Below are 25749 nucleotides of genomic sequence, written 5' to 3'. Positions count from 1 at the left end.
AACTCTGTGTCTGGTGACAAGCTAACACAGCTCATCACCCTAAGAACACCATTCTCACAGTGAAACATGGTGGTGGCAGCATCATGCTTTGAGGATGTTTTTCAGCAGCAGGGTCGGGGAAAATGGCCCAAGTCGGGGGGAAGATGGATGGTGCGAAATACTGAGATATTCTTAAGCAAAACCTGTTTTAGTTTGTCAGTGATTTGAGACTGGGATTGGGGTTCACCTTCCAACAAAACAATGAGCCCGAAGCATGCTGCTAAAGCAACACTCAGGTAGTTTAAGCCCAGAACATAATACAAATGAGAATCTCCTGTCTGATTTGAAGATTGCAGTTCACCAGAGGAAACCATCTAACATGAAGGAGCTGATGCAGTTTTGCTTTGAAGAATGGGCAAAAATCCAAGTGCCAAGATGTGGCAATAACAAGCTCATAGAAACTTATCCAAAGCAACTTGCTGCTGTAATTACAGCAACAGGAGGCTCTAAAAAGTACTGATTTAAGGGGTAAATAGTTATGCACACTGAAGTTTTCAGTTATTTTGTGCTATTTGTTGTTTGTTTCACAAAAAAAGAAAAATAAATGGTCACAGTTGTAGGCATGTTCTTTATATGGACTGATGCAAACCCTCAAAAAAAGTGAAATTCCAGATTGTGAAGTAGCAAAACATGAAAAATGCCAGGGTGGTGAATACTTTCACAAACCAGTGTATCTGGTCAATCTGGTATTAATCCATCTGGTTGGATCAAAGTCACCAAGGTAAGCCTATGGACCTGTGAAAAAGTTGGACAACACTCAAATTCCATCTATGTGCTGTTCATTTTTCACGGGCTGTTTGATAGGAGAAGCTTGAGAAACCTTCATCAATTTTTTCATCTGAGAAAAACTGAAGAAACTCTGACCAAACTCTGGTGGGAACAGCTGACATACGAACCAAACTCTGATAACAAACGAAATGATGCAACTCGGACCTTTTTTCTGCATAAGTGAAAAATCACTGAAGTGTGAATTATCCCTTTAGTCTTCCAACAAACAAGTACATCATATTCAGACACTGTAACCCCCTAACTTTTTTTTCTTAACATTAGTCAACATATAGTAGTCCAACTATGAACAGAAGGTAATATTGTATGGCACTTGTTAATATATACCCCCACGCTAGCTCAGTATTTCTCAATATTTCTTTATTAGAATATAGACAAGTGAAAAGTAAAAATAGGTATAAAAAGGTACCTAACAGAGGGTACATGTGTGGTGGTCCAATAGCAATAGGTATGCAATTATTCTGAGAATCCAGGTAATGTCTTTACAACAGTGTACAGGTTTCCATCCATCAATAAGTATAAGACCACCCTGGTACCCTAACACTAAACATACAAATACTTGATATGGTCCAGCATATCAAATAGTAATTGAGGTAGAAACAGACCATCACCATGTCCCTCCACCCAGTGTTTCACTCCTGCTATTTCTGGGTTTATGCCAATAATAATTCTCATAATAATTACATACCTGTTGCTATCTGACCATGATACATGTACTCTCTGTGAGGAACCTTTTTATATCTATTTTTACTTTCATCTGTCTATGTTGTAAGAAGACATATTATTTATTTTGGACGTTTGTGTTCACTTTTTTCGGTGACTTATTTGATCTCTGAGCTGGTGTGGTAGTATACATTTCTTAACATAAAGTGGGTACGGAAAGAATTCAGACCCCTTTAAGTTTTTCACTTTTTGTTTCATTGGAGCCATTTGGTAAATTCAAAAAAGTTCATTTTTTTCTCATTAATGCAGTAATTTTGGCAAATGTATTAACAAAAGAAAAACTGAAATATCACATGGTCATAAGTATTCAGACCCTTTGCTCAGTATTGAGTTGAAGCAGCCTTTTGAGCTAGTACAGCCTTGAGTCTTCTTGGGAATGATGCAACAAGTTTTTCACACCTGGATTTGGGGATCCCCTGCCATTCTTCCTTGCAGTTCTTCTCCAGTTCCGTCAGGTTGGATGGTGAACGTTAGTGGACAGCCATTTTCAGGTCCCTCCAGAGATGCTTAATTGGGTTTAGGTCAGGGCTCTGGCTGGGCCAGTCAAGAATGGTCACAGAGTTGTTCTGAAGCCACTCCTTTGTTATTTTAGCTGTGTGCTTAGGGTTATTGTCTTGTTGGAAGGTGAACCTTCGGCCAAGTCTGTGGTCCAGAGCACTATGGAAGAGGTTTTCATCCAGGATATCTCTGTACTTGGCCGCATTCGTGTTTCCTTCAATGACAACCAGTTGTCCTGTCCCTGCAGCTGAAAAACACCCACATAGCATGATGCTGCCACCACCATGTTTCACTGTTGGGATTGTATTGGGCAGGTGATGAGCAGTGCCTGGTTTTCTCCACACATACTGCTTAGAATTATCACCAAAAAGGTCTATCTTCATCTCATCAGACCAGAGAATCTTGTTTCTCATAGTTTGGGAGTCATGTGGTTTTTAGCAAACTCTATGCGGGCTTTCATATGTCTTGCCGTCGGGCCACTCTGCCATAAAGGCCCAGCTGGTGGAGGGCTGCAGTGATAGTTGACCTTGTGGAACTTTCTCCCATCTCCCTACTGCATCTCTGGAGCTCAGCCACAGTGATCTTAAGGTTCTTCTTTACCTCTCTCACCAAGGGTCTTCTCCCACTATTGCTCAGTTTGGCTGGACGGCCAGGTCTAGGAAGACTTCTGGTGATCCCAAACTTCTTTCATTTAAGGATTATGGAGGCTACTGTGCTCTTAGGAACCTTGAGTACTGCAGAAATTCTATTGTAACCTTGGTCAGATCTGTTCCTTGCCACAATTCTGTCTCTGAGCTCCTTGGCCAGTTCCTTTGACCTCATGATTCTCATTTGGTCTGACATGCACTGTGAGCTGTGGGGTCTTATATAGACAGGTGTGTGCCTTTCCAAATGAAGTCCTATTAGTTCAATTAAACACAGTTAGTGTCCAATGAAGGAGTAGAACCATCTCAAGGAGGATCACAAGGAAATGAACAGCATGTGACTTAAATATCAGTGTCTGAGCAAAGGGTCTGAATACTTATGACTAGGGTTGAGCGAAACGGATCGTTCATTTTCAAAAGTCGCCGACTTTTGGCAAAGTTGGGTTTCAGAAACCCGACCCGTTCCCTGTGTGGGGTTGGCCATGCGGTACGCGACTTTCGCGCCAAAGTCGCGTTTCGTATGACGCGCTTGGCGCCATTTTTTCAGCCAATGAAGGAGCGTGGGCAGAGTGATAACATAGGTCTTAGGGGCGTGGACGCCTATCGTCATCTTGTCGATTGTGTGCAGTAGCGGTTTGCAATGTGTAGCACCAGCTTTTCTGTTCAGGGACGGAGGAGAGAGAGAGAGAGAGAGAGAGGCAGAGGGAGAGGGAGAGAAAATAAAAAAATAAAACAAAAATAAAAAAAAATAAAAACTTCCCATTGACTTTGCATTGGGTTTCGTGTTTCGGTCGATCCCCGACTTTTCGCCATAATCGGCCGATTTCACTCGACTCGACTTTAGAGATAGTCGGGTTTCGCTGAACCCGACTCGACCCTAAAAAAGTAAAAGTCGCTCAACCCAACTTATGACCATGTGATATTTCAGTTTTTTCTTTTTTATTACATTTGCAAAAATTACTACATTTCTTTTTTTTTCAGTCAAGATGGGGTGCAGAGTGTATATTAATGTGAAAGAAAGAACTTTTTCGAATTTACCAAATGGCTGCAATGACACAAAGAGTGAAAAATGTAAAGGGGTCTGAATACTTTCCGTACCCACTGTATACAGGATCCAGAATCAGTGAATGCTTCCTTCCAGAACCAGTAATGCATATAGTCCCAAAATAAATCTAGACCCCAGTCCAGCTCACAAAATATATCAAGACCCTAAATTAGGCCAGAAAATAAGTACAAACCTAAGACAGGGCTCCACAACAAAGACCAAATCAGATCTTAAAATGAAGAAAAGATCCATAAAAAATACGTCCCCCCAAAATACGGATGGCAAACCAGACCTCAAACCCAAAACACTTACGCACAGCATCGCTTACACTCTCTCCTTTGCTGTGGACCAATCCAGCTCCATCCCAATTGATAGTTTCTCATACCGCTCTCTACACATTTATTCCCTTGACTGGTCCCATAAATAATTATGGGCAGCCGACAGTATGTAAATTGCAAATGTGTCACATCCACCAGAGCAATCGCTTTGTAGCTACTTTCCATGTAGGTCAATATATAGTTTTTTTAATTGGCAGGGAACCTTATCACCAGGTTTTTCCAATATACAGTAGGGTGGCACCTGTAAGCCCTAATATACGGCATTCTACAATGCTGTTTATATGTCCCCAATCCGCTCGCTTTTATTATACTCACCTACAGTGCCGTCCGGTACAGTGGTCGTCTCTGATCTGGTTAAGTTAGTTAGCATATAGGAAGCATGTACATTGAACAGTTTAAAAATGAGATTAAGCATTAAGTGTACTGTAGGTGTATGCGTGACTATAGTTTTCTAAAGCTTTTCCCCTTTGTACTATCTGCAGAGTTAAAATAATTGTATCATTTATGTTTTGTTCTATTGAGATCCTGAGAAACTGATTTATTTCTCAAAGTTTTTCTCAGGGCAGTCTGCCTGGCAGAAAGTTGTCTCCTCATGTTATTAAAGGGAATCTATCAGCAGGTTTTTGCTATGTAATCTGGCAGCAGCATGAGATAGACCCTGATTCCAGCGATGTATCACTTACTTTACTGCACGCAGCAGTTATGATACAGCCATAGTTTTCTCTGCTGCAGATCTCGCAGAGCTCAGTTGTAGATCTGCTTATAACCTCGGCCTCACCGCAGCTTTCTGTCTACATTGTATAGTGAGAGAGAGCTGCTAGTCAGTGCTGAGGGGGGTTGGACCGGCTAAAAAACACTGATTATATTGAAAAAGCAAATCACAGCCCAGTTAGTGACACGTCACTGTAATCAGGGTCTCTGCTTCTATTTTATAGCGCTTTCAGATTATATAGCGAAAACCTGCTGATAGATTCCCTTTAACATTTTGTCTCCTAAGCCTTACAGTAGGCATCCTGGTCACTATCAGTCACTATTACTTATCACATATATCTTTATCAGGCCGGCTGGTGGTCTTATTATCATTGACAGTATGCCAGACATTCGGAAAAGAAAACCCATACCTCTAGTTAGTGACCTGGTGAGTAACCTTTAAACCAGATATTTTCAACTTTTTTGAAGTCTCGAATTGTTGACTAACCCTTTAATGTTGTATTTCATGCATTCCTCCTTTCTAAAGGCAATGGTAAGTAACACGCCGAATAGACATGCGTATATCTTGATCAACACACGTTACCCTTTCCAGTAAAAAGTGTAATATAGTATTCATAGGGACATGTTGGATTTTACATCAGTGGTCACTCATTTTGTATTCTAAAATATGAAATACAAACATTTTTCACATCTCTCTGTCCCCGAATTTAACAGTATGTCTTCTATCCATTATGTGTTCCCAAATTTCAAGCTTTTTTTCTTTTTTTTTCAAATTCACAATAGGATTGAAAGGAGTCTATTTTTGCTACCCTACCTGAGAGCAGCTTGATGTAGGGGCAGATACCCTGATTCCACTGATGTACCACTTTCTGGTCTGCACGTTGTATTTTGTTCATAAAGTCACTCTTTTCTCTGCTACAGATCTACCAGTTCTCTGAATGCTGAGTTATGTGTAACCATGCCCACACCTGTGATTAACAGTTTCCTGGGTACACTGTGCATAGGCAGAAATCTAATAGTCAGTGGTGGGGACGTAGATGTATGAATATGGAGGCTTACATTGCAGCAGGTTTACTAGTCCTCTAGTGATGATCTCCTCCTGATTTTATCAAGCCCAGTAAGTGACATCACTGGAATCAGGGTCTGTGTCTCTACATGATGCTGCTCTCAGATCCGGTAGACAGATTCCCTTGAAGAACTGATTAATGTTGCCATTTTTTTTCCCTTTAACCAAGGTATTTTCATACAAAGGAACTCACATCATATTTTTTCCCTCAGTCCCTGGTCCAATCCCGCAAAGCAGGCATAACATCTGCGCTTGCAACAAGCACTTTAAACAATGAAGAGCTAGTAAGTACTAGAATTGTAAACTAAATGAAGTGTCAAAAGGAAATTTGCTTTACACTCACTTCACTATATTCTATGATATTTTCAGAAAAACCATGTTTACAAGAAGGCCCTTCAAGCTTTAATATACCCAATCTCCAGCACTACACCTCACAACTTTGAGGTGTGGACTGCCACAACTCCCACCTACTGTTATGAGTGTGAAGGGCTCTTGTGGGGTATTGCCCGGCAGGGTATGCGCTGTACAGAATGTGGAGTCAAGTGCCATGAAAAATGTCAGGACCTCTTGAATGCCGACTGTTTGCAAAGTAAGAATTTGTTTGTGTGTAAACTGGATTCTATCTGTACTCTCCGCACCCTTCTAGATCACATCTGCAAGTAACCGTAATTGTCTTGTATGAGGCTTGCAGATACCAGTAGTCGCGGGTTTAATTGCTCGCTAAATATTTGGTTAACCAAAGTAAGTCTAATAATAAGTCTAAAGAAAAATTGGCTGAGAATGTGCCACTTGTCATCTACAGTCATGGCCAAAAGTATTGACACCCTTGCAATTCTGTCAGATAATACTCTTTCTTCCTGAAAATGATTGCAAACACAAATTATTTGATATTATTATCTTCATTTAATTTGTCTTAAATGAAAAAACACAAAAAGAATTGTCCTAAAGCCAAATTGGATATAATTCCACACCAAACATAAAAAAGGGGGTGGACAAAAGTATTGGCACTGTTCAAAAAATCATGTGATGCTTCCCTAATTTGTGTAATTAACAGCACCTGTAACTTACCTGTGGCACCTAACAGGTGTTGGCAATAACTAAATCACACTTGCAGCCAGTTGACATGGATTAAAGTTGACTCAACCTCTGTCCTGTGTCCTTGTGTGTACCACATTGAGCATAGAGAAAATAAAGAAGACCAAAGAACTGTCTGAGGACTTGAGAAACCAAATTGTGAGAAAGCATGAGCAATCTCAAGGCTACAAGTCCATCTCCAAAGACCTGAATGTTCCTGTGTCTACCATGCGCAGTGTCATCAAGAAGTTTAAAGCCCATGGCACTGTGGCTAACCTCCCTAGATGTGGACGGAAAAGAAAAATTGACAAGATATTTCAACGCAAGATTGTGCGGATGTTGGATAAAGAACCTAGACTAACATCCAAACAAGTTCAAGCTGCCCTGTAGTCCGAGGGTACAACAGTGTCAACCCGTACTATCCGTCGGCATCTGAATGAAGAGGGACTGTATGGTAGGAGACCCAGGAAGACCCCACTTCTTACCCCAAGACATAAAAAAGCCAGGCTGGAGTTTGCCAAAACTTACCTGAAAAAGCCTAAAATGTTTTGGAAGAATGTTCTCTGGTCAGATGAGACAAAAGTAGAGCTTTTTGGGCAAAGGCATCAACATAGAGTTTACAGGAGAAAAAAAGAGGCATTCAAAGAAAAGAACATGGTCCCTACCGTCAAACATGGTGGAGGTTCCCTGATGTTTTGGGGTTGCTTTGCTGCCTTTGGCACTGGACTGCTTGACCGTGTGCATGGCTTATGAAGTCTGAAGACTACCAACAAATTTTGCAGCATAATGTAGGGCCCAGTGTGAGAAAGCTGGGTCTCCCTCAGAGGTCATGGGTCTTCCACCAGGACAATGACCCAAAACACCCTTCAAAAAGCACTAGAAAATGGTTTGAGAGAAAGCACTGGAGACTTCTAAGGTGGCCAGCAATGAGTCCAGACCTGAATCCCATAGAACACCTGTGGAGAGATCTAAAAATGGCAGTTAGGAGAAGGCACCCTTCAAATATCAGGGACCTGGGGCAGTTTCCCAAAGAAGAATGGTCTAAAATTCCAGCAGAGCATTGTAAGAAACTCATTGATGGTTACCGGAAGCGGTTGGTCGCTGTTATTTTGGCTAAAGGTTGTGCAACCAAGTATTAGGCTGAGGGTGCCAATACTTTTGTCTGGCCCATTTTTGGAGTTTTGTGTGAAATGATCAATGTTTTGCTTTTTGCTTCATTCTCTTTTGTGTTTTTTCATTTAAGACAAATTAAATGAAGATAATAATACCAAATAATTTGTGTTTGCAATCATTTTCAGGAAGAAAATTAGTATTATCTGACAGAATTGCAGGGGTGTCAATACTTTTGGCCATGACTGTATTACTACTGAATGACTTGTGCACAGATTTGTCCTCATCAACTACAGCAACAGCAACATACATCCTAAAATCCTGACTTCATTCCTTCCTAGGAGCCTCATAGGCACACACATAAGAGTATATTCACATGATACTTTTTTCGCCGTTTTGTTGCATTTTTTGCTGCAATTTTCACAATTGTGGCAACACTGCAACATTTTTGCTGTGACAATTGTGGCAAAAAATGTAGCAAAACTGTGAATAAAAAAAAAAAGTCTTGTGTAACTATACTTTTTCATCACAAAGAAACCTATAAAATGAACACGTAGATGATAAATAGAGAGGTGAAAAAGAAAGAAGAACATAAAATATCTAACATGTAAAATGCACACATAGATGAGAAATAGAGAGAGGTGAAAAAGAAAGATGAAAATAAAATATCTGATGAATAATTTAAGACCTTGTATGTATAAATCAACAAGATTTCACATAAGGTGTAATATACCTAAACTTAATTGGCTAAAAGTCTGCAGTTATCATGTGGCATATCCATTTTGAAAAAGCTAAGCCTCCCGATTCGTTATCATTTGCAATTTTTAAGTCACTTTTGTTTTGTGTCTTGTGGTATTCATTGGCTTTTTTTGCATCAAATTTTTCAAAACACCGCATGCGCTTCGTGAATTTTGTGCAAAATCAAAAAACTTTTTTTTTTTTTTTTGTCCTTGATCTGTTTTACGACTTTTTAGCAAAATTGTGGCAACTGGCATAGAGGAAATCACTCCAGGGAAGGATAAGAGTCCAAATTTTGAGACTTTTTAAAAAGTTCATGAATCAGTTTAAAACATCTGGAAAAGTCACATTGGTGTTCAAATCAGTAAAGTAACTTGACAACAAAAGACAACCTTAAAAGTGTAAAATGTTTTTAAAACTTTTAATTTGCGACAAAATAATCTGTCTACTCTATGCACCTTTGATTTTGCAAAATAATTGAGTTAATTAGTGGTGGGTCCAGGCATCGCCATTTTCTTTAAGTCCAAGTAGAACGATTTTAAGAAGTCCTTCTTTAGTGGATACACAATCATTATTAGGTTAATAAATAACCAAAATATCTCTTTTTGTGTCATTGAACACATTATGTAATCTACAGTATGTTGGGTAAATATTGTACCCCTTAATAAAATGAATTTTAAGCTTTGAACATAATGTAGATGAAAGCTGTAAATATCAAAATCTTCTCCTTTCAAAGAGAACACATTTGATAAAAGACTGAAAAAAAAACAACTGTATCCTTATAAAGGAGTTGAGGGGCATGAAAGATCCCAGCGGATATCTCTCATATTCCATTTCGCTTATTTGATTCCAAAATGTGAAAAATATTTTCGATATTGAAAGCATAGTTTTGTTTTTTTAACAGATGCGTCTCATGTATCAATACTTCAGCACTCCCATCTCTTCTATTGAAGCCTCTTGAATTCCAAGACAAAATCTGTTGTTTTTTTTTTGCGTGGCCAGAGAAAAATCAAGGAAGATTCTGACCTGATGACCACTACATAGCATCTCTGGAGCTATCCAAGTCACTCTAGAGATATCTAAACTTGCATTCCTAGATCTTTTCACAACAAAAAAATATATTCTACATCAAAAGTCTCAAAGTAAAATAACGTTTTTGCGTTTTTCCCAACAGGGGCAGCTGAAAAGAGCTCCAAACATGGAGCTGAAGACCGTACTCTTAATATTATCATGGTTCTCAAAGATCGGATGAAAATCCGTGAAAGGAACAAACCAGAGATATTTGAGCTAATTCAAGAAGTCTTTGGAGTTGTTAAAGCCACACATGCACATCAAATCAAAGCTGTGAAGCAGAGTGTGCTGGATGGGACCTCAAAGTGGTCAGCAAAGATCAGCATCACTGGTAAATAAGGTTAGGTAATGAATGTAGGAAATAGACACAAAATAGTAAATTTCAAAATGTGGAGAAAATGCTTAAAAGGTATCTTTAAGGAGTTGTCCCCTGCTAGGACAACTCATTTGTAAACAAAATGTTTGGCCCTGATAAAATAAATAAACCTATACTCCCCTCCCGTGCAGGCGCCGTTCCAGCGTTATCAGCACTCGTGGTCCCAGGGCTGTGATTCGGCGAAATAACACGTGATGTCCGGCGCCCAATCATCACTGTCTCCGCCTTTGGAGAAAATAACCATGAAGAGGAAGTCCGCGCTGTAGCTGACCGAATAATATGACATACAAGGAACAAATACTGCCACACCATGACCAGTCCACATATCACCACCACAAAGTGAACAAATACCATATACAAGGGACAAATATCACCACACCATGACCAGATCACATATTACCACTACATAGTAACCGAATAATACCACATACAGGGACAAATATGACCACACTGTGACCAGACCACATATTACCACCCCATACATTGAACAAATACCGCCACACCATGAGCAGACCACATATTACAACCCAACAGTGACCGAATAATAACATATACAAGGAACAAATACCACCACACTGTGACCAGATCACATTTTACCACCACATAGTGACTGAATACTACAACACTGATCATTAACCCCTTTCTGACATGGTACGTACTATTCCGTCGAGGTGGGGTGGGCCCCCATGACCATGGACGGGATAGTACGTCCAGCGCGATCGGCGGCGCTCACGGGGGGAGCGCCGCCGATCGCGGCCGGGTGTCAGCTGTTTATCGCAGCTGACATCCGGCACTATGTGCCAGGAGCGGTCACGGACCGCCCCCGGCACATTAACCCCTGGCACACCGCGATCAAAGATGATCGCGATGTGCCGGCGGTATAGGGAAGCTTCCCGCAGGGAGGGGGCTCCCTGCGGGCTTCCCTGAGACCCCCGCAGAAACGCGATGTGATCGCGTTGCTGCGAGGGTCTCACCTCCCTCCCTGCTTCCTCCAGCCCCGGATCCAAGATGGCCGCGGATCCGGGTCCTGCAGGGAGGGAGGTGGCTTCACAGAGCCTGCTCAGAGCAGGCACTGTGAAGCCTGCAGTGCTGCATGTCAGATCAGTGATCTGACAGAGTGCTGTGCACACTGTCAGATCACTGATCTGTGATGTCCCCCCCTGGGGCAATGTAAAAAAGTAAAAAAAAAAAATTCAAAATGTGTAAAAAAAAAAAAAAAAAAAAATATTCCTAAATAATGAAAAAAAAAAAAAAAAATGTTATTCCCCTAAATACATTTCTTTATCTAAATAAAAAAAAAAACAATAAAAGTACACATATTTAGTATCGCCGCGTCCGTAACGGCCCGACCTATAAAACTGGCCCACTAGTTAACCCCTTCAGTAAACACCGTAAGAAAAAAAAAACGAGGCAAAAAACAACGCTTTATTATCATACCGCCGAACAAAAAGTGGAATAACACGCGATCAAAAAGACAGATATAAATAACCATGATACCGCTGAAAGCGTCATCTTGTCCCGCAAAAAACGAGCTGCCATACAGCATCATCAGCAAAAAAAAAAAAAAGTTATAGTCCTGAGAATAAAGCGATGCAAAAATAATTATTTTTTCTATAAAATAGTTTTCATCGTATAAAAGCGCCAAAACATAAAAAAATGATATAAATGAGGTGTCGCTGTAATCGTACTGACCCGAAGAATAAAACTGCTTTATCAATTTTACCAAACGCGGAACGGTATAAACGCCTCCCCCAAAAGAAATTCATGAATAGCTGGTTTTTGGTCATTCTGCCTCGCAAAAATCGGAATAAAAAGCGATCAAAAAATGTAACGTGCCCGAAAATGTTACCAATAAAAACGTCAACTCGTCCCGCAAAAAACAAGACCTCACATGACTCTGTGAACCAAAATATGGAAACATTATAGCTCTCAAAATGTGGTAACGCAAAAAATATTTTTTGCAATAAAAAGCGTCTTTCAGTGTGTGACGGCTGCCAATCATAAAAATCCGCTAAAAAACCCGCTATAAAAGTAAATCAAACCCCCCTTCATCACCCCCTTAGTTAGGGAAAAATTAAAAAAATGTATTTATTTCCATTTTTCCATTAGGGCTAGGGTTAGGGCTAGGGCTAGGGTTAGGGTTTGGGCTAGGGTTAGGGCTAGGGTTAGGGCTAGGGTTAGGGCTATGGTTAGGGCTAGGGCTAGGGTTAGGGCTAGGGTTAGGGCTAGGGCTAGGGTTAGGGCTATGGTTAGGGCTAGGGTTAAGGCTACAGTTAGGGTTGGGGCTAAAGTTAGGGTTAGGGCTATGGTTAGGGCTAGGGTTAGGGCTACAGTTTGGGTTGGGGCTAAAGTTAGGGTTGGGGCTAGGGTTAAGGCTACAGTTAGGGTTGGGGCTAAAGTTACGGTTAGGGTTTAGATTATATTTACAGTTGGGAATAGGGTTGGGATTAGGGTTAGGTGTGTGTCAGGGTTAGAGGTGTGGTTAGGGTTACTGTTGGGATTAGGGTTAGGGGTGTGTTTGGATTAGGGTTTCAGTTATAATTGGGGGGTTTCCACTGTTTAGGCACATCAGGGGCTCTCCAAACGCGACATGGCGTCCGATCTCAATTCCAGCCAATTCTGCGTTGAAAAAGTAAAACAGTGCTTCTTCCCTTCCGAGCTCTCCCGTGTGCCCAAACAGGGGTTTACCCCAACATATGGGGTATCAGCATACTCAGGACAAATTGGACAACAACTTTTGGGGTCCAATTTCTCCTGTTACCCTTGGGAAAATACAAAACTGGGGGCTAAAAAATAATTTTTGTGGGAAAAAAAAGGATTTTTTATTTTCACGGCTCTGCGTTATAAACTGTAGAGAAACACTTGGGGGTTCAAAGTTCTCACAACACATCTAGATAAGTTCCATGGGGGTCTAGTTTCCAATATGGGGTCACTTGTGGGGGATTTCTACTGTTTAGGTACATTAGGGGTTCTGCAAACGCAATGTGACGCCTGCAGACCATTCCATCTAAGTCTGCATTCCAAATGGCACTCCTTCCCTTCCGAGCCCTCCCATGCGCCCAAACGGTGGTTCCCCCCAACATATGGGGTATTAGCGTACTCAGGACAAATTGGACAACAACTTTTGGGGTCAAATTTCTCCTCTTACCCTCGGGAAAATACAAAACTGGGGGCTAAAAAATAATTTTTGGGGGAAAGATTTTTTTTTTCAATTTTCACGGCTCTGCGTTACAAACTGTAGTGAAACACTTGGGGGTTCAAAGCTCTCACAACACATCTAGATGAGTTCCTTAGGGGGTCTAGTTTCCAAAATGGTGTCACTTGTGGGGGGTTTCTACTGTTTCGGTACATTAGGGGCTCTGCAAATGCAATGTGACACCTGCAGACCATTCCATCTAAGCCTGCATTCCAAATGGAGCTCCTTCCCTTCCGAGCCCTCCCATGCGCCCAAACAGTGGTTCCCCCCCACATATGGGGTATCAGCGCACTTAGAACAAATTGGACAACAAATTTTGGGGTCCAATTTCTCCTGTTACCCTCGGGAAAATACAAAACTGGGGGCTAAAAAATAATTTTTGTGGGAAAAAATTTTTGTTTTATTTTTACGGCTCTCCATTATAAACTTCTGTGAAGCCCTTGGTGGGTCAAAGTGCTCACCACACATGTAGATAAGTTCCTTAGGGGGTCTACTTTCCAAAATGGTGTCACTTGTGGGGGGTTTCTACTGTTTAGGTACATTAGGGGCTTTGCAAACGCAATGTGACACCTGCAGACCATTCCATCTAAGTCTGCATTCAAATGGAACTCCTTCCCTTTCGAACCCTCCCATGCGCCCAAACAGTGGTTCCCCCCACATATGGTGTATCATCGCACTCAGGACAAATTGGGCAACAAATTTTGGGGTCCACTTTCTCCTGTTACCCTCGGGAAAATACAAAACTGGGGGCTAAAAAAATAATTTATGTGGGAAAAATTTTTTGTTTTATTTTTACGGCTCTGCATTATAAACTTCTGTGAAGCACTTGGTGGGTCAAAGTGCTCACCACACCTCTAGATAAGTTCCTTAGGGGGTCTACTTTCCAAAATGGTGTCACTTGTGGGGGGTTTCAATGTTTAGGCACATCAGTGGCTCTCCAAACGCAACATGGCGTCCCATCTCAATTCCTGTCAATTTTGCATTGAAAAGTCAAACAGCGCTCCTTCCCTTCCGAGCTCTCCCATCCGCCCAAACAGTGGTTTACCCCAACATATGGGGTATCAGCGTACTCAGGACAAATTGTACAACAACTTTTGGGGTCCAATTTCTTCTCTTACCCTTGGGAAAATAAAAAATTGGGGGCCGAAAGTTAATTTTTGTGAAAAAATATGATTTTTTATTTTTACGGTTCTACATTATAAACTTCTGTGAAGCACTTGGTGGGTCAAAGTGCTCACCACACATCTAGATAAGTTCCTTAAGGGGTCTACTTTCCAAAATGGTGTCACTTGTGGGGGGTTTCAATGTTTAGGCACATCAGGGGCTCTCCAAACGAAACATGGCGTCCCATCTCAATTCCAGTCAATTTTGCATTGAAAAGTCAAATGGCGCTCTTTCGCTTCCGAGCTCTGCCATGCGCCCAAACAGTGGTTTACCCCCACATGTGGGGTATTGTCGTGCTCAGGACAAATTGTACAACAATGTTTGGGGTCTATTTTCTCCTGTTACCCTTGGTAAAATTAAACAAATTGGAGCTGAATTAAATTTTTTGTGAAAAAAAGTTAAATGTTCATTTTTATTTAAACATTCAAAAAATTCCTGTGAAGCACCAGAAGGGTTAATAAACTTCTTGAATATGGTTTTGAGCACCTTGAGGGGTGTAGTTTTTAGAATGGTGTCACACTTGGGTATTTTCTATCATATAGACCCCTCAAAATGACTTCAAATGAGATGTGGTCCCTAAAAAAAAATGGTGTTGTAGAAATGAGAAATTGCTGGTCAACTTTTAACCCTTATAACTCCCTAACAAAAAAAAATTTTGGTTCCAAAATTGTGCTGATGTAAAGTAGACATATTGGAAATGTTACTTATTAAGTATTTTGTGTGACATATCTCTGTGATTTAATTGCATAAAAATTCAAAGTTGGAAAATTGCGAAATTTTCATAATTTTCGCCAAATTTCCGTTTTTTTCACAAATAAACACAGGTACTATCAAAGAATTTTTACCATTGTCATGAAGTACAATATGTCACGAGAAAATGTCAGAATCACTGGGATCCGTTGAAGCGTTCCAGAGTTATAACCTCACAAAAGGACAGTGGTCAGAGTTGTAAAAATTGGCCCGGTCATTAACGTGCAAACCACCCTTGGGGGTAAAGGGGTTAATTAAAAAGCACAATACTAATATTGACATAAATGCCATTATACACAGGAGCGCTATACATAGTATACAGTGTATAGTATAAGTGTACCGGTAATACAGAGACTCACCAGTGACATTATACACAGGAGCTCTGTATATAGTGTATAGTGTACAGGTAATTCAGGGATCATCAGTGACATTAAACATAGGAGCTCTGTGTATAGTGTATACTATACCTGGAAGGTAACCTGTTATGATAAGGTAATTCAGTACCACAATGGACATAGAAGTCAGAGCACATACATACAGTGACCTGACAATAACCCAAAAACATAGAACGAGCTCTGAGACGTGGGAACTCTGCTGACCGCAATCCCTAATCCTCTCTAACCACACTAGAGGCAGCCGTGGATTGCGCCTAACGCTCCCTATGCAACTCGGCACAGCCTGAGAAACTAGCTAGCCTGAAGATAGAAAATAAGCCTACCTTGACTCAGAGAAATACCCCAAAGGAAAAGGCAGCCCCCACATATAATGACTGTGAGTTAAGATGAAAAGACAAACGTAGAGATGAAATAGATTTAGCAAAGTGAGGCCCGACTTAGTGAACAGAGCGAGGATAGGAAAGGTAACTTTGCGGTCAACACAAAACCCTACAAACAACCACGCAAAGGGGGTAAAAAGACCCTCTGTATCGACTAACGGCACGGAGGTACACCCTCTGCGTCCCAGAGCTTCCAGCAAGCAAGAAAAAAACAAATAAGCAAGCTGGACAGAAATAAACAGCAAACAAAATAACAAAAGCGGAACTTGGCTATGCAGAGCAGTAGGCCACAGGAACGATCCAGGAGGAAGCAAGTCCTATACTAGAACATTGACTGGAGGCCAGGATCAAAGCACTAGGTGGAGTTAAATAGAGCAGCACCTAACGACTTCCCCACATCACCTGAGGAAGGAAACTCAGAAGCCGCAGTACCACTCTCCTCCACCAACGGAAGCTCATAGAGAGAATCAGCCGAAGTACCACTTGTGACCACAGGAGGGAGCTCTGCCACAGAATTCACAACAGTACCCCCCCCTTGAGGAGGGGTCACCGAACCCTCACCAGAGCCCCCAGGATGACCAGGATGAGCCATATGAAAGGCACGAACAAGATCGGGAGCATGGACATCAGAGGCAAAGACCCAGGAATTATCTTCCTGAGCATAACCCTTCCACTTAACCAGATACTGGAGTTTCCGTCTTGAAACACGAGAATCCAAAATCTTCTCCACAATATACTCCAACTCCCCCTCCACCAAAACCGGGGCAGGAGGATCAACAGATGGAACCATAGGTGCCACGTATCTCCGCAACAATGACCTATGGAATACGTTATGGATGGAAAAAGAATCTGGAAGGGTCAAACGAAAAGACACAGGATTAAGAACCTCAGAAATCCTATACGGACCAATGAAACGAGGTTTAAACTTAGGAGAGGAAACCTTCATAGGAATATGATGAGAAGACAACCAAACCAAATCCCCAACACGAAGTCGGGGACCCACACAGCGTCTGCGATTAGCGAAACGTTGAGCCTTCTCCTGGGACAAGGTCAAATTGTCCACCACATGAGTCCAAATCTGCTGCAACCTGTCCACCACAGTATCCACACCAGGACAGTCCGAAGACTCAACCTGCCCTGAAGAGAAACGAGGATGGAACCCAGAGTTGCAGATAAACGGCAAAACCAAGGTAGCCGAGCTGGCCCGATTATTAAGGGCGAACTCAGCCAAAGGCAAAAAGGACACCCAGTCATCCTGATCAGCAGAAACAAAGCATCTCAGATATGTCTCCAAGGTCTGATTGGTTCGTTCGGTCTGGCCATTAGTCTGAGGATGGAAAGCCGAGGAAAAAGACAAGTCAATGCCCATCGTAGCACAAAAGGCTCGCCAAAACCTCGAAACAAACTGGGAACCTCTGTCAGAAACGATATTCTCTGGAATGCCATGTAAACGAACCACATGCTGGAAGAACAATGGCACCAAATCAGAGGAGGAAGGTAATTTAGACAAGGGCACCAAATAGACCATCTTAGAGAAGCGATCACAAACCACCCAAATGACTGACATTTTTTGAGAGACGGGAAGATCTGAAATAAAATCCATAGAGATATGTGTCCAAGGCCTCTTCGGGACCGGCAAGGGCAAAAGCAACCCACTGGCACGAGAACAGCAGGGCTTAGCCCGAGCACAAATCCCACAGGACTGCACAAAAGAACGCACATCCAGCGACAGAGATGGCCACCAAAAGGATCTAGCCACTAACTCTCTGGTACCAAAGATTCCAGGATGACCAGCCAACACCGAACAATGAACCTCAGAGATAACTTTATTTGTCCATCTATCAGGGACAAACAGTTTCTCCGCTGGGCAACGATCAGGTTTATTAGCCTGAAATTTTTGCAGCACCCGCCGCAAATCAGGGGAGATGGCAGACACAATTACTCCCTCTTTGAGAATACCCGCCGGCTCAGATAAACCCGGAGAGTCGGGCACAAAACTCCTAGACAGGGCATCCGCCTTCACATTTTTAGAGCCCGGAAGGTACGAAACCACAAAGTCAAAACGGGCAAAAAACAGCGACCAACGAGCCTGTCTAGGATTCAAGCGCTTGGCAGACTCGAGATAAGTCAAGTTCTTATGATCAGTCAAGACCACCACGCGATGCTTAGCTCCTTCAAGCCAATGACGCCACTCCTCGAATGCCCACTTCATGGCCAGCAACTCTCGATTGCCAACATCATAATTTCGCTCAGCAGGCGAAAACTTCCTGGAAAAGAAGGCGCATGGTTTCATCACCGAGCAATCAGAACTTCTCTGCGACAAAACAGCCCCTGCTCCAATCTCAGAAGCATCAACCTCGACCTGGAATGGAAGCGAAACATCTGGTTGACACAACACAGGGGCAGAAGTAAACAACGCTTCAACTCTTGAAAAGCTTCCACAGCAGCAGAAGACCAATTGACCACATCAGCACCTTTCTTGGTCAAATCGGTCAATGGTTTAGCAATACTAGAAAAATTGCAGATGAAGCGACGATAAAAATTAGCAAAGCCCAGGAACTTTTGCAGACTTTTCAGAGATGTCGGCTGAGTCCAATCATGGATGGCTTGGACCTTAACAGGGTCCATCTCGATAGTAGAAGGGGAAAAAATGAACCCCAAAAATGAAACCTTCTGAACACCAAAGAGACACTTTGATCCCTTCACAAACAAAGAATTAGCACGCAGGACCTGAAACACCTTTGTGACCTGCTTCACATGTGACTCCCAATCATCCGAGAAGATCAAAATATCATCCAAGTATACAATCAGGAATTTATCCAGGTACTCTCGGAAGATGTCATGCATAAAGGACTGAAACACTGATGGAGCATTGGCAAGTCCGAATGGCATCACTAGGTACTTAAAATGGCCCTCGGGCGTATTAAATGCAGTTTTCCATTCATCGCCTCGCTTAATACGCACAAGATTATACGCACCACGAAGATCTATCTTGGTGAACCAACTAGCCCCCTTAATCCGAGCAAACAAATCAGATAACAGCGGCAAGGGGTACTGAAATTTAACCGTGATCTTATTTAGAAGGCGGTAATCTATACAAGGTCTCAGCGAACCATCCTTCTTGGCCACAAAAAAGAACCCCGCTCCTAATAGCGACGATGACGGGCGAATATGCCCCTTCTCCAAGGACTCCTTCACGTAACTCCGCATAGCGGCGCGCTCAGACACAGATAAATTAAACAGTCGACCTTTTGGGAATTTACTACCAGGAATCAAATCGATAGCACAATCACAATCCCTATGCGGAGGTAGGGTATCGGACTTGGCCTCATCAAATACATCCCGGTAATCAGACAAGAACTCTGGAACCTCAGAAGGGGTGGATGACGAAATAAACAGAAATGGGACATCACCATGTACCCCCTGACAACCCCAGCTGGACATAGACATGGATTTCCAATCTAACACTGGATTATGGACTTGTAGCCATGGCAACCCCAACACGACCACATCATGCAGATTATGCAACACCAGAAAGCGAATAACCTCCTGATGTGCAGGAGCCATGCACATGGTCAGCTGGGTCCAGTACTGAGGCTTATTCTTGGCCAAAGGCGTAGCATCAATTCCTCTCAATGGAATAGGACACTGCAAGGGCTCCAAGACAAACCCACAGCGCCTAGCATACTCCAAGTCCATCAAATTCAGGGCAGCGCCTGAATCCACAAATGCCATGACAGAATAAGATGACAAAGAGCAGATCAAGGTAACGGACAAAAGAAATTTAGACTGTACCGTACCAATGGTGGCAGACCTAGCGAACCGCTTAGTGCGCTTAGGACAATCAGAGATAGCATGAGTGGAATCACCACAGTAGAAACACAGCCCATTCTGACGTCTGTGTTCTTGCCGTTCAACTCTGGTCAAAGTCCTATCGCACTGCATAGGCTCAGGTTTATGCTCAGATAATACCGCCAAATGGTGCACAGATTTACGCTCACGCAAGCGTCGACCGATCTGAATGGCCAAAGACATAGACTCATTCAGACCAGCAGGCATAGGAAATTCCACCATGACATCCTTAAGGGCTTCAGAGATACCCTTTCTGAAAATAGCTGCGAGCGCACCTTCATTCCATTGAGTGAGTACGGACCACTTTCTAAATTTCTGACAATATACCTCTATCTCATCCTGACCCTGACACAGAGCCAGCAAATTTTTCTCTGCCTGATCCACTGAATTAGGTTCATCGTACAGCAATCCGAGCGCCAGGAAAAACGCATCAATATTACTTAATGCAGGATCTCCTGGCGCAAGAGAAAATGCCCAGTCCTGAGGGTCGCCACGTAAAAAAGAAATAATGATCCTAACTTGTTGAACTGGGCCACCAGAGGAGCGAGGTTTCAAAGCCAGAAATAGTTTACAACTATTTTTGAAACTCAGGAATTTAGTTCTATCTCCAAAAAACAAATCAGGAATAGGAATTATTGGTTCTAACATAGAATTCTGAACCACAAAGTCTTGAATATTTTGTACTCTTGCCGTGAGCTGATCCACACATGAAGACAGACCTTTAATGTCCATCGCTACACCTGTGAACCACCCAAATGTCTAGGGGAAAAAAAAGGCAAAACACAGTGCAGAGAAAAAAAAATGGTCTCAGAACTTCTTTTTTCCCTCTATTGAGAATCATTAGTACTTTGGGCCTCCAGTACTGTTATGATAAGGTAATTCAGTACCACAATGGACATAGAAGTCAGAGCACATACAATGACCTGACAATAACCCAAAAACATAGAACGAGCTCTGAGACGTGGGAACTCTGCTGACCGCAATCCCTAATCCTCTCCAACCACACTAGAGGCAGCCGTGGATTGCGCCTAACGCTCCCTATGCAACTCGGCACAGCCTGAGAAACTAGCTAGCCTGAAGATAGAAAATAAGCCTACCTTGCCTCAGAGAAATACCCCAAAGGAAAAGGCAGCCCCCACATATAATGACTGTGAGTTAAGATGAAAAGACAAACGTAGAGATGAAATAGATTTAGCAAAGTGAGGCCCGACTTACTGAACAGAGCGAGGATAGGAAAGGTAACTTTGCGGTCAACACAAAACCCTACAAACAACCACACAAAGGGGGCAAAAAGACCCTCCGTACCGACTAACGGCACAGAGGTACACCCTCTGCGTCCCAGAGCTTCCAGCAAGCAAGAAAAAACCAAATAAGCAAGCTGGACAGAAAAAAACAGCAAACAAAATAACAAAAGCGGAACTTAGCTATGCAGAGCAGTAGGCCACAGGAACGATCCAGGAGGAAGCAAGTCCTATATTAGAACATTGACTGGAGGCCAGGATCAAAGCACTAGGTGGAGTTAAATAGAGCAGCACCTAATGACTTCCCCACATCACCTGAGGAAGGAAACTGTTGTGAATTCTGTGGCAGAGCTCCCTCCTGTGGTCACAAGTGGTACTTCGGCTGATTCTCTCTGTGAGCTTCTGTTGGTGGAGGGAAGTGGTACTGCGGCTTCTGAGTTTCCTCCCTCAGGTGATCTGGTGATGTTGTTAGGTGCTTCTCTACTTAACTCCACCTAATGCTTTGATCCTGGCTTCCTGTCAATGTTCCAGTGTTGGACTTGCTTTTCCCTGGATCATTCCTGTGGCCTGCTGCTCTGCATAGCTAAGTTCTTCTTTGCTATTTGTTTGCTATTTTTTCTGTCCAGCTTGTCTTATTTGTTGCTGGTAGCTCTGGGACGCAAAGGTTGTACCTCCGTGCCGTTAGTTCGGTACGGAGGGTCTTTTTGCCCCCTTTGCGTGGTTTTCCTTAGGGTTTTGTGTAGACCGCAAAGTTGCCTTTTCTATCCTCGCTCTGTTAAGAAAGTCGGGCCTCACTTTGCTGAATCTATTTCATCTTTACGTTTGTCTTTTCATCTTAACTCACAGTCATTATATGTGGGGGGCTGCCTTTTCCTTTGGGGTATTTCTCTGAGGCAAGGTAGGCTTGTTTTCTATCTTCAGGCTAGTTAGTTTCTCAGGCTGTGCCAAGTTGCATAGGCAGAGTTAGGCGCAATCCACGGCTGCCTCTAGTGTTGTTTGGAGAGGATTAGGGATTGCGGTCTGCAGAGTTCCCACGTCTCAGAGCTCGTTCTATGATTTTGGGTTATTGTCAGATCACTGTATGTGCTCTGACCGCTATGTCCATTGTGGTACTGAATTGCCTTTCATAACAGTACAGGAAGCCCAAAGTACTAATGATTCTCAATAGAGGGAAAAAAGAAGTTCTGAGACCATTTTTTTAATCTTTGCACTGTGTTTTGCCTTTTTTTTCCCCTAGACATTTGGGTGGTTCAGTACACAGGTGTGGTGATGGACATTAGAAGTCTGTCTTCATTTGTGGATCAGCTCTCGGCAAGTGTACAAAAGATTCAAGACACTATTGATCAGAAATCTATGTTAGAACCAAGAATTCCTCTTCCTGATTTGTTTTTTGGAGATAGAACTGAGATAAAAAATAATTGTAAATTGTTTCTGGCCTTGAAACCTCGCTCCTCTGGTGATCCAGTTCAACAGGTTTTGATTGTTATTTCTTTTTTGCGCGGCGACCCTCAGGACTGGGCGTTTTCTCTTGCGCCAGGAGATCCTGCATTGAGTAATATCGATGCGTTTTTCCTGGCGCTCGGATTGCTGTACGATGAACCTAATTCAGTGGATCAGGCAGAGAAAAATTTGCTGGCTTTTTGTCAGGGTCAGGATGAGATAGAGGTATATTGTCAGAAATTTAGAAAGTGGTCCGTGCTCACTCAATGGAATGAATCTGCGCTGGCAGCTATGTTCAGAAAGGGTCTCTCTGAAGCCCTTAAGGATGTCATGGTGGGATTTCCTATGCCTGCTGGTTTGAATGAGTCTATGTCTTTGGCCATTCAGATCGGTCGACGCTTGCGTGAGCGTAAATCTGTGCACCATTTGGCGGTATTACCTGAGCTTAAACCTGAGCCTATGCAGTGCGATAGGACTTTGACCAGAGTTGAACGGCAGGAACACAGACGTCTGAATGGGCTGTGTTTCTACTGTGGTGATTCCACTCATGCTATCTCTGATTGTCCTAAGCGCACTAAGCGGTTCGCTAGGTCTGCCACCATTGGTACGGTACAGTCAAAATTTCTTCTGTCCGTTACCTTGATCTGTTCTTTCTCATCGTATTCTGTCATGGCATTTGTGGATTCAGGCGCTGCCCTGAATTTGATGGACTTGGAGTATGCTAAGCGTTGTGGGTTTCTCTTAGAGCCCTTGCAGTGTCCTATTCCATTGAGAGGAATTGATGCCACGCCTTTGGCCAAGAATAAGCCTCAGTACTGGACCCAGCTGACCATGTGCATGGCTCCTGCACATCAGGAGGTTATTCGCTTTCTGGTGTTGCATAATCTGCATGATGTGGTCATGTTGGGGTTGCCATGGCTACAAGCCCATAATCCAGTATTAGATTGGAAATCCATGTCGGTGTCCAGCTGGGGTTGTCAGGGGGTACATGGTGATGTGCCATTTCTGTCAATTTCGTCATCCACCCCTTCTGAGGTTCCAGAGTTCTTGTCTGATTACCGGGATGTATTTGATGAGCCCAAGTCCGATGCCCTACCTCCGCATACGGATTGTGATTGTGCTATCAATTTGATTCCTGGTAGTAAATTCCCAAAAGGTCGACTGTTTAATTTATCCGTGCCTGAGCACGCCGCTATGCGCAGTTATGTGAAGGAATCCCTGGAGAAGGGGCATATTCGCCCGTCATCGTCACCATTAGGAGCAGGGTTCTTTTTTGTAGCCAAGAAGGATGGTTCGCTGAGACCTTGTATAGATTACCGCCTTCTAAATAAGATCACGGTTAAATTTCAGTACCCCTTGCCATTGTTATCTGATTTGTTTGCTCGGATTAAGGGGGCTACTTGGTTCACCAAGATAGATCTTCGTGGTGCGTATAATCTGGTGCGAATCAGGCGAGGAGATGAATGGAAAACTGCATTTAATACGCCCGAGGGTCATTTTGAGTATCTAGTGATGCCATTCGGACTTGCCAATGCTCCATCAGTGTTTCAGTCCTTTATGCATGACATCTTCCGAGAGTACCTGGATAAATTCCTGATTGTGTACTTGGATGACATTTTGATCTTCTCGGATGATTGGGAGTCTCATGTGAAGCAGGTCAGAACAGTTTTTCAGGTCCTGCGTGCTAATTCTTTGTTTGTGAAGGGATCAAAGTGTCTCTTTGGTGTGCAGAAGGTTTCATTTTTGGGGTTCATCTTTTCCCCTTCTACTATCGAGATGGATCCTGTTAAGGTCCAAGCCATCCATGATTGGACTCAGCCGACATCTCTGAAAAGTCTGCAAAAGTTCCTGGGCTTTGCTAATTTTTATCGTCGCTTCATCTGCAATTTTTCTAGTATTGCCAAACCATTGACCGATTTGACCAAGAAGGGTGCTGATTTGGTCAATTGGTCTTCTGCTGCTGTGGAAGCTTTTCAAGAGTTGAAGCGTCGTTTTTCTTCTGCCCCTGTGTTGTGTCAACCAGATGTTTCTCTTCCGTTCCAGGTCGAGGTTGATGCTTCTGAGATTGGAGCAGGGGCGGTTTTGTCGCAGAGAGCTTCTGATTGCTCAGTGATGAAACCATGCGCTTTTTTTTCCAGGAAGTTTTCGCCTGCTGAGCGAAATTATGATGTGGGCAACCGAGAGTTGCTGGCCATGAAGTGGGCATTCGAGGAGTGGCGTCATTGGCTTGAAGGAGCTAAGCATCGCGTGGTGGTATTGACTGATCATAAAAACTTGACTTATCTTGAGTCTGCTAAGCGGTTGAATCCTAGACAGGCTCGTTGGTAGCTGTTTTTTGCCCGTTTTGACTTTGTGATTTCGTACCTTCCGGGCTCTAAAAATGTGAAGGCGGATGCTCTGTCTAGGAGTTTTGTGCCCGACTCTCCGGGTTTGTCTGAGCCGGCGGGTATCCTCAAGGAAGGAGTAATTGTGTCTGCCATCTCCCCTGATTTGCGGCGGGTGCTGCAAAAATTTCAGGCTAATAAACTGGATCGTTGTCCAGCGGAGAGACTGTTTGTCCCTGATAGGTGGACCAATAAAGTTATCTCTGAGGTTCATTGTTCGGTGTTGGCTGGTCATCCTGGAATCTTTGGTACCAGAGAGTTAGTGGCTAGATCCTTTTGGTGGCCGTCACTGTCGCGGGATGTGCGTGCTTTTGTGCAGTCCTGTGGGATTTGTGCTCGGGCTAAGCCCTGCTGTTCTCGTGCCAGTGGGTTGCTTTTGCCCTTGCCGGTCCCGAAGAGGCCTTGGACACATATCTCTATGGATTTTATTTCTGATCTTCCCGTTTCTCAAAAGATGTCAGTCATTTGGGTGGTCTGTGTTCGCTTTTCTAAGATGGTCCATCTGGTACCCTTGTCTAAATTGCCTTCCTCCTCTGATTTGGTGCCATTGTTCTTCCAGCATGTGGTTCGTTTACATGGCATTCCAGAGAATATCGTTTCTGACAGAGGTTCCCAGTTTGTTTCAAGGTTTTGGCGAGCCTTTTGTGGTAGGATGGGCATTGACTTGTCTTTTTCCTCGGCTTTCCATCCTCAGACTAATGGCCAGACCGAACGAACCAATCAGACCT

General features: G+C 43.0%; 1 protein-coding gene across 1 annotated transcript in view; it reads left to right on the top strand.

The window, feature by feature from the left end:
• Window positions 1-25749, top strand: part of UNC13A (unc-13 homolog A) — a 381474-nt gene that overhangs the window by 123900 nt on the left and 231825 nt on the right. The window contains exons 14-17 of the mRNA XM_069741790.1: window positions 5133-5211; window positions 6063-6134; window positions 6220-6439; window positions 9947-10174. Of these exons, the coding sequence (XP_069597891.1) occupies window positions 5133-5211; window positions 6063-6134; window positions 6220-6439; window positions 9947-10174 (599 nt within the window). The remainder of the gene's footprint in view (window positions 1-5132; window positions 5212-6062; window positions 6135-6219; window positions 6440-9946; window positions 10175-25749) is intronic.

The sequence above is a fragment of the Ranitomeya imitator genome, chromosome 1, assembly GCF_032444005.1.
Source record: "Ranitomeya imitator isolate aRanImi1 chromosome 1, aRanImi1.pri, whole genome shotgun sequence".
Classification (NCBI taxonomy): domain Eukaryota; kingdom Metazoa; phylum Chordata; class Amphibia; order Anura; family Dendrobatidae; genus Ranitomeya; species Ranitomeya imitator.
Note: the sequence above shows the minus strand (reverse complement) of the source record. Positions and strands in the feature narration are given on the sequence as shown.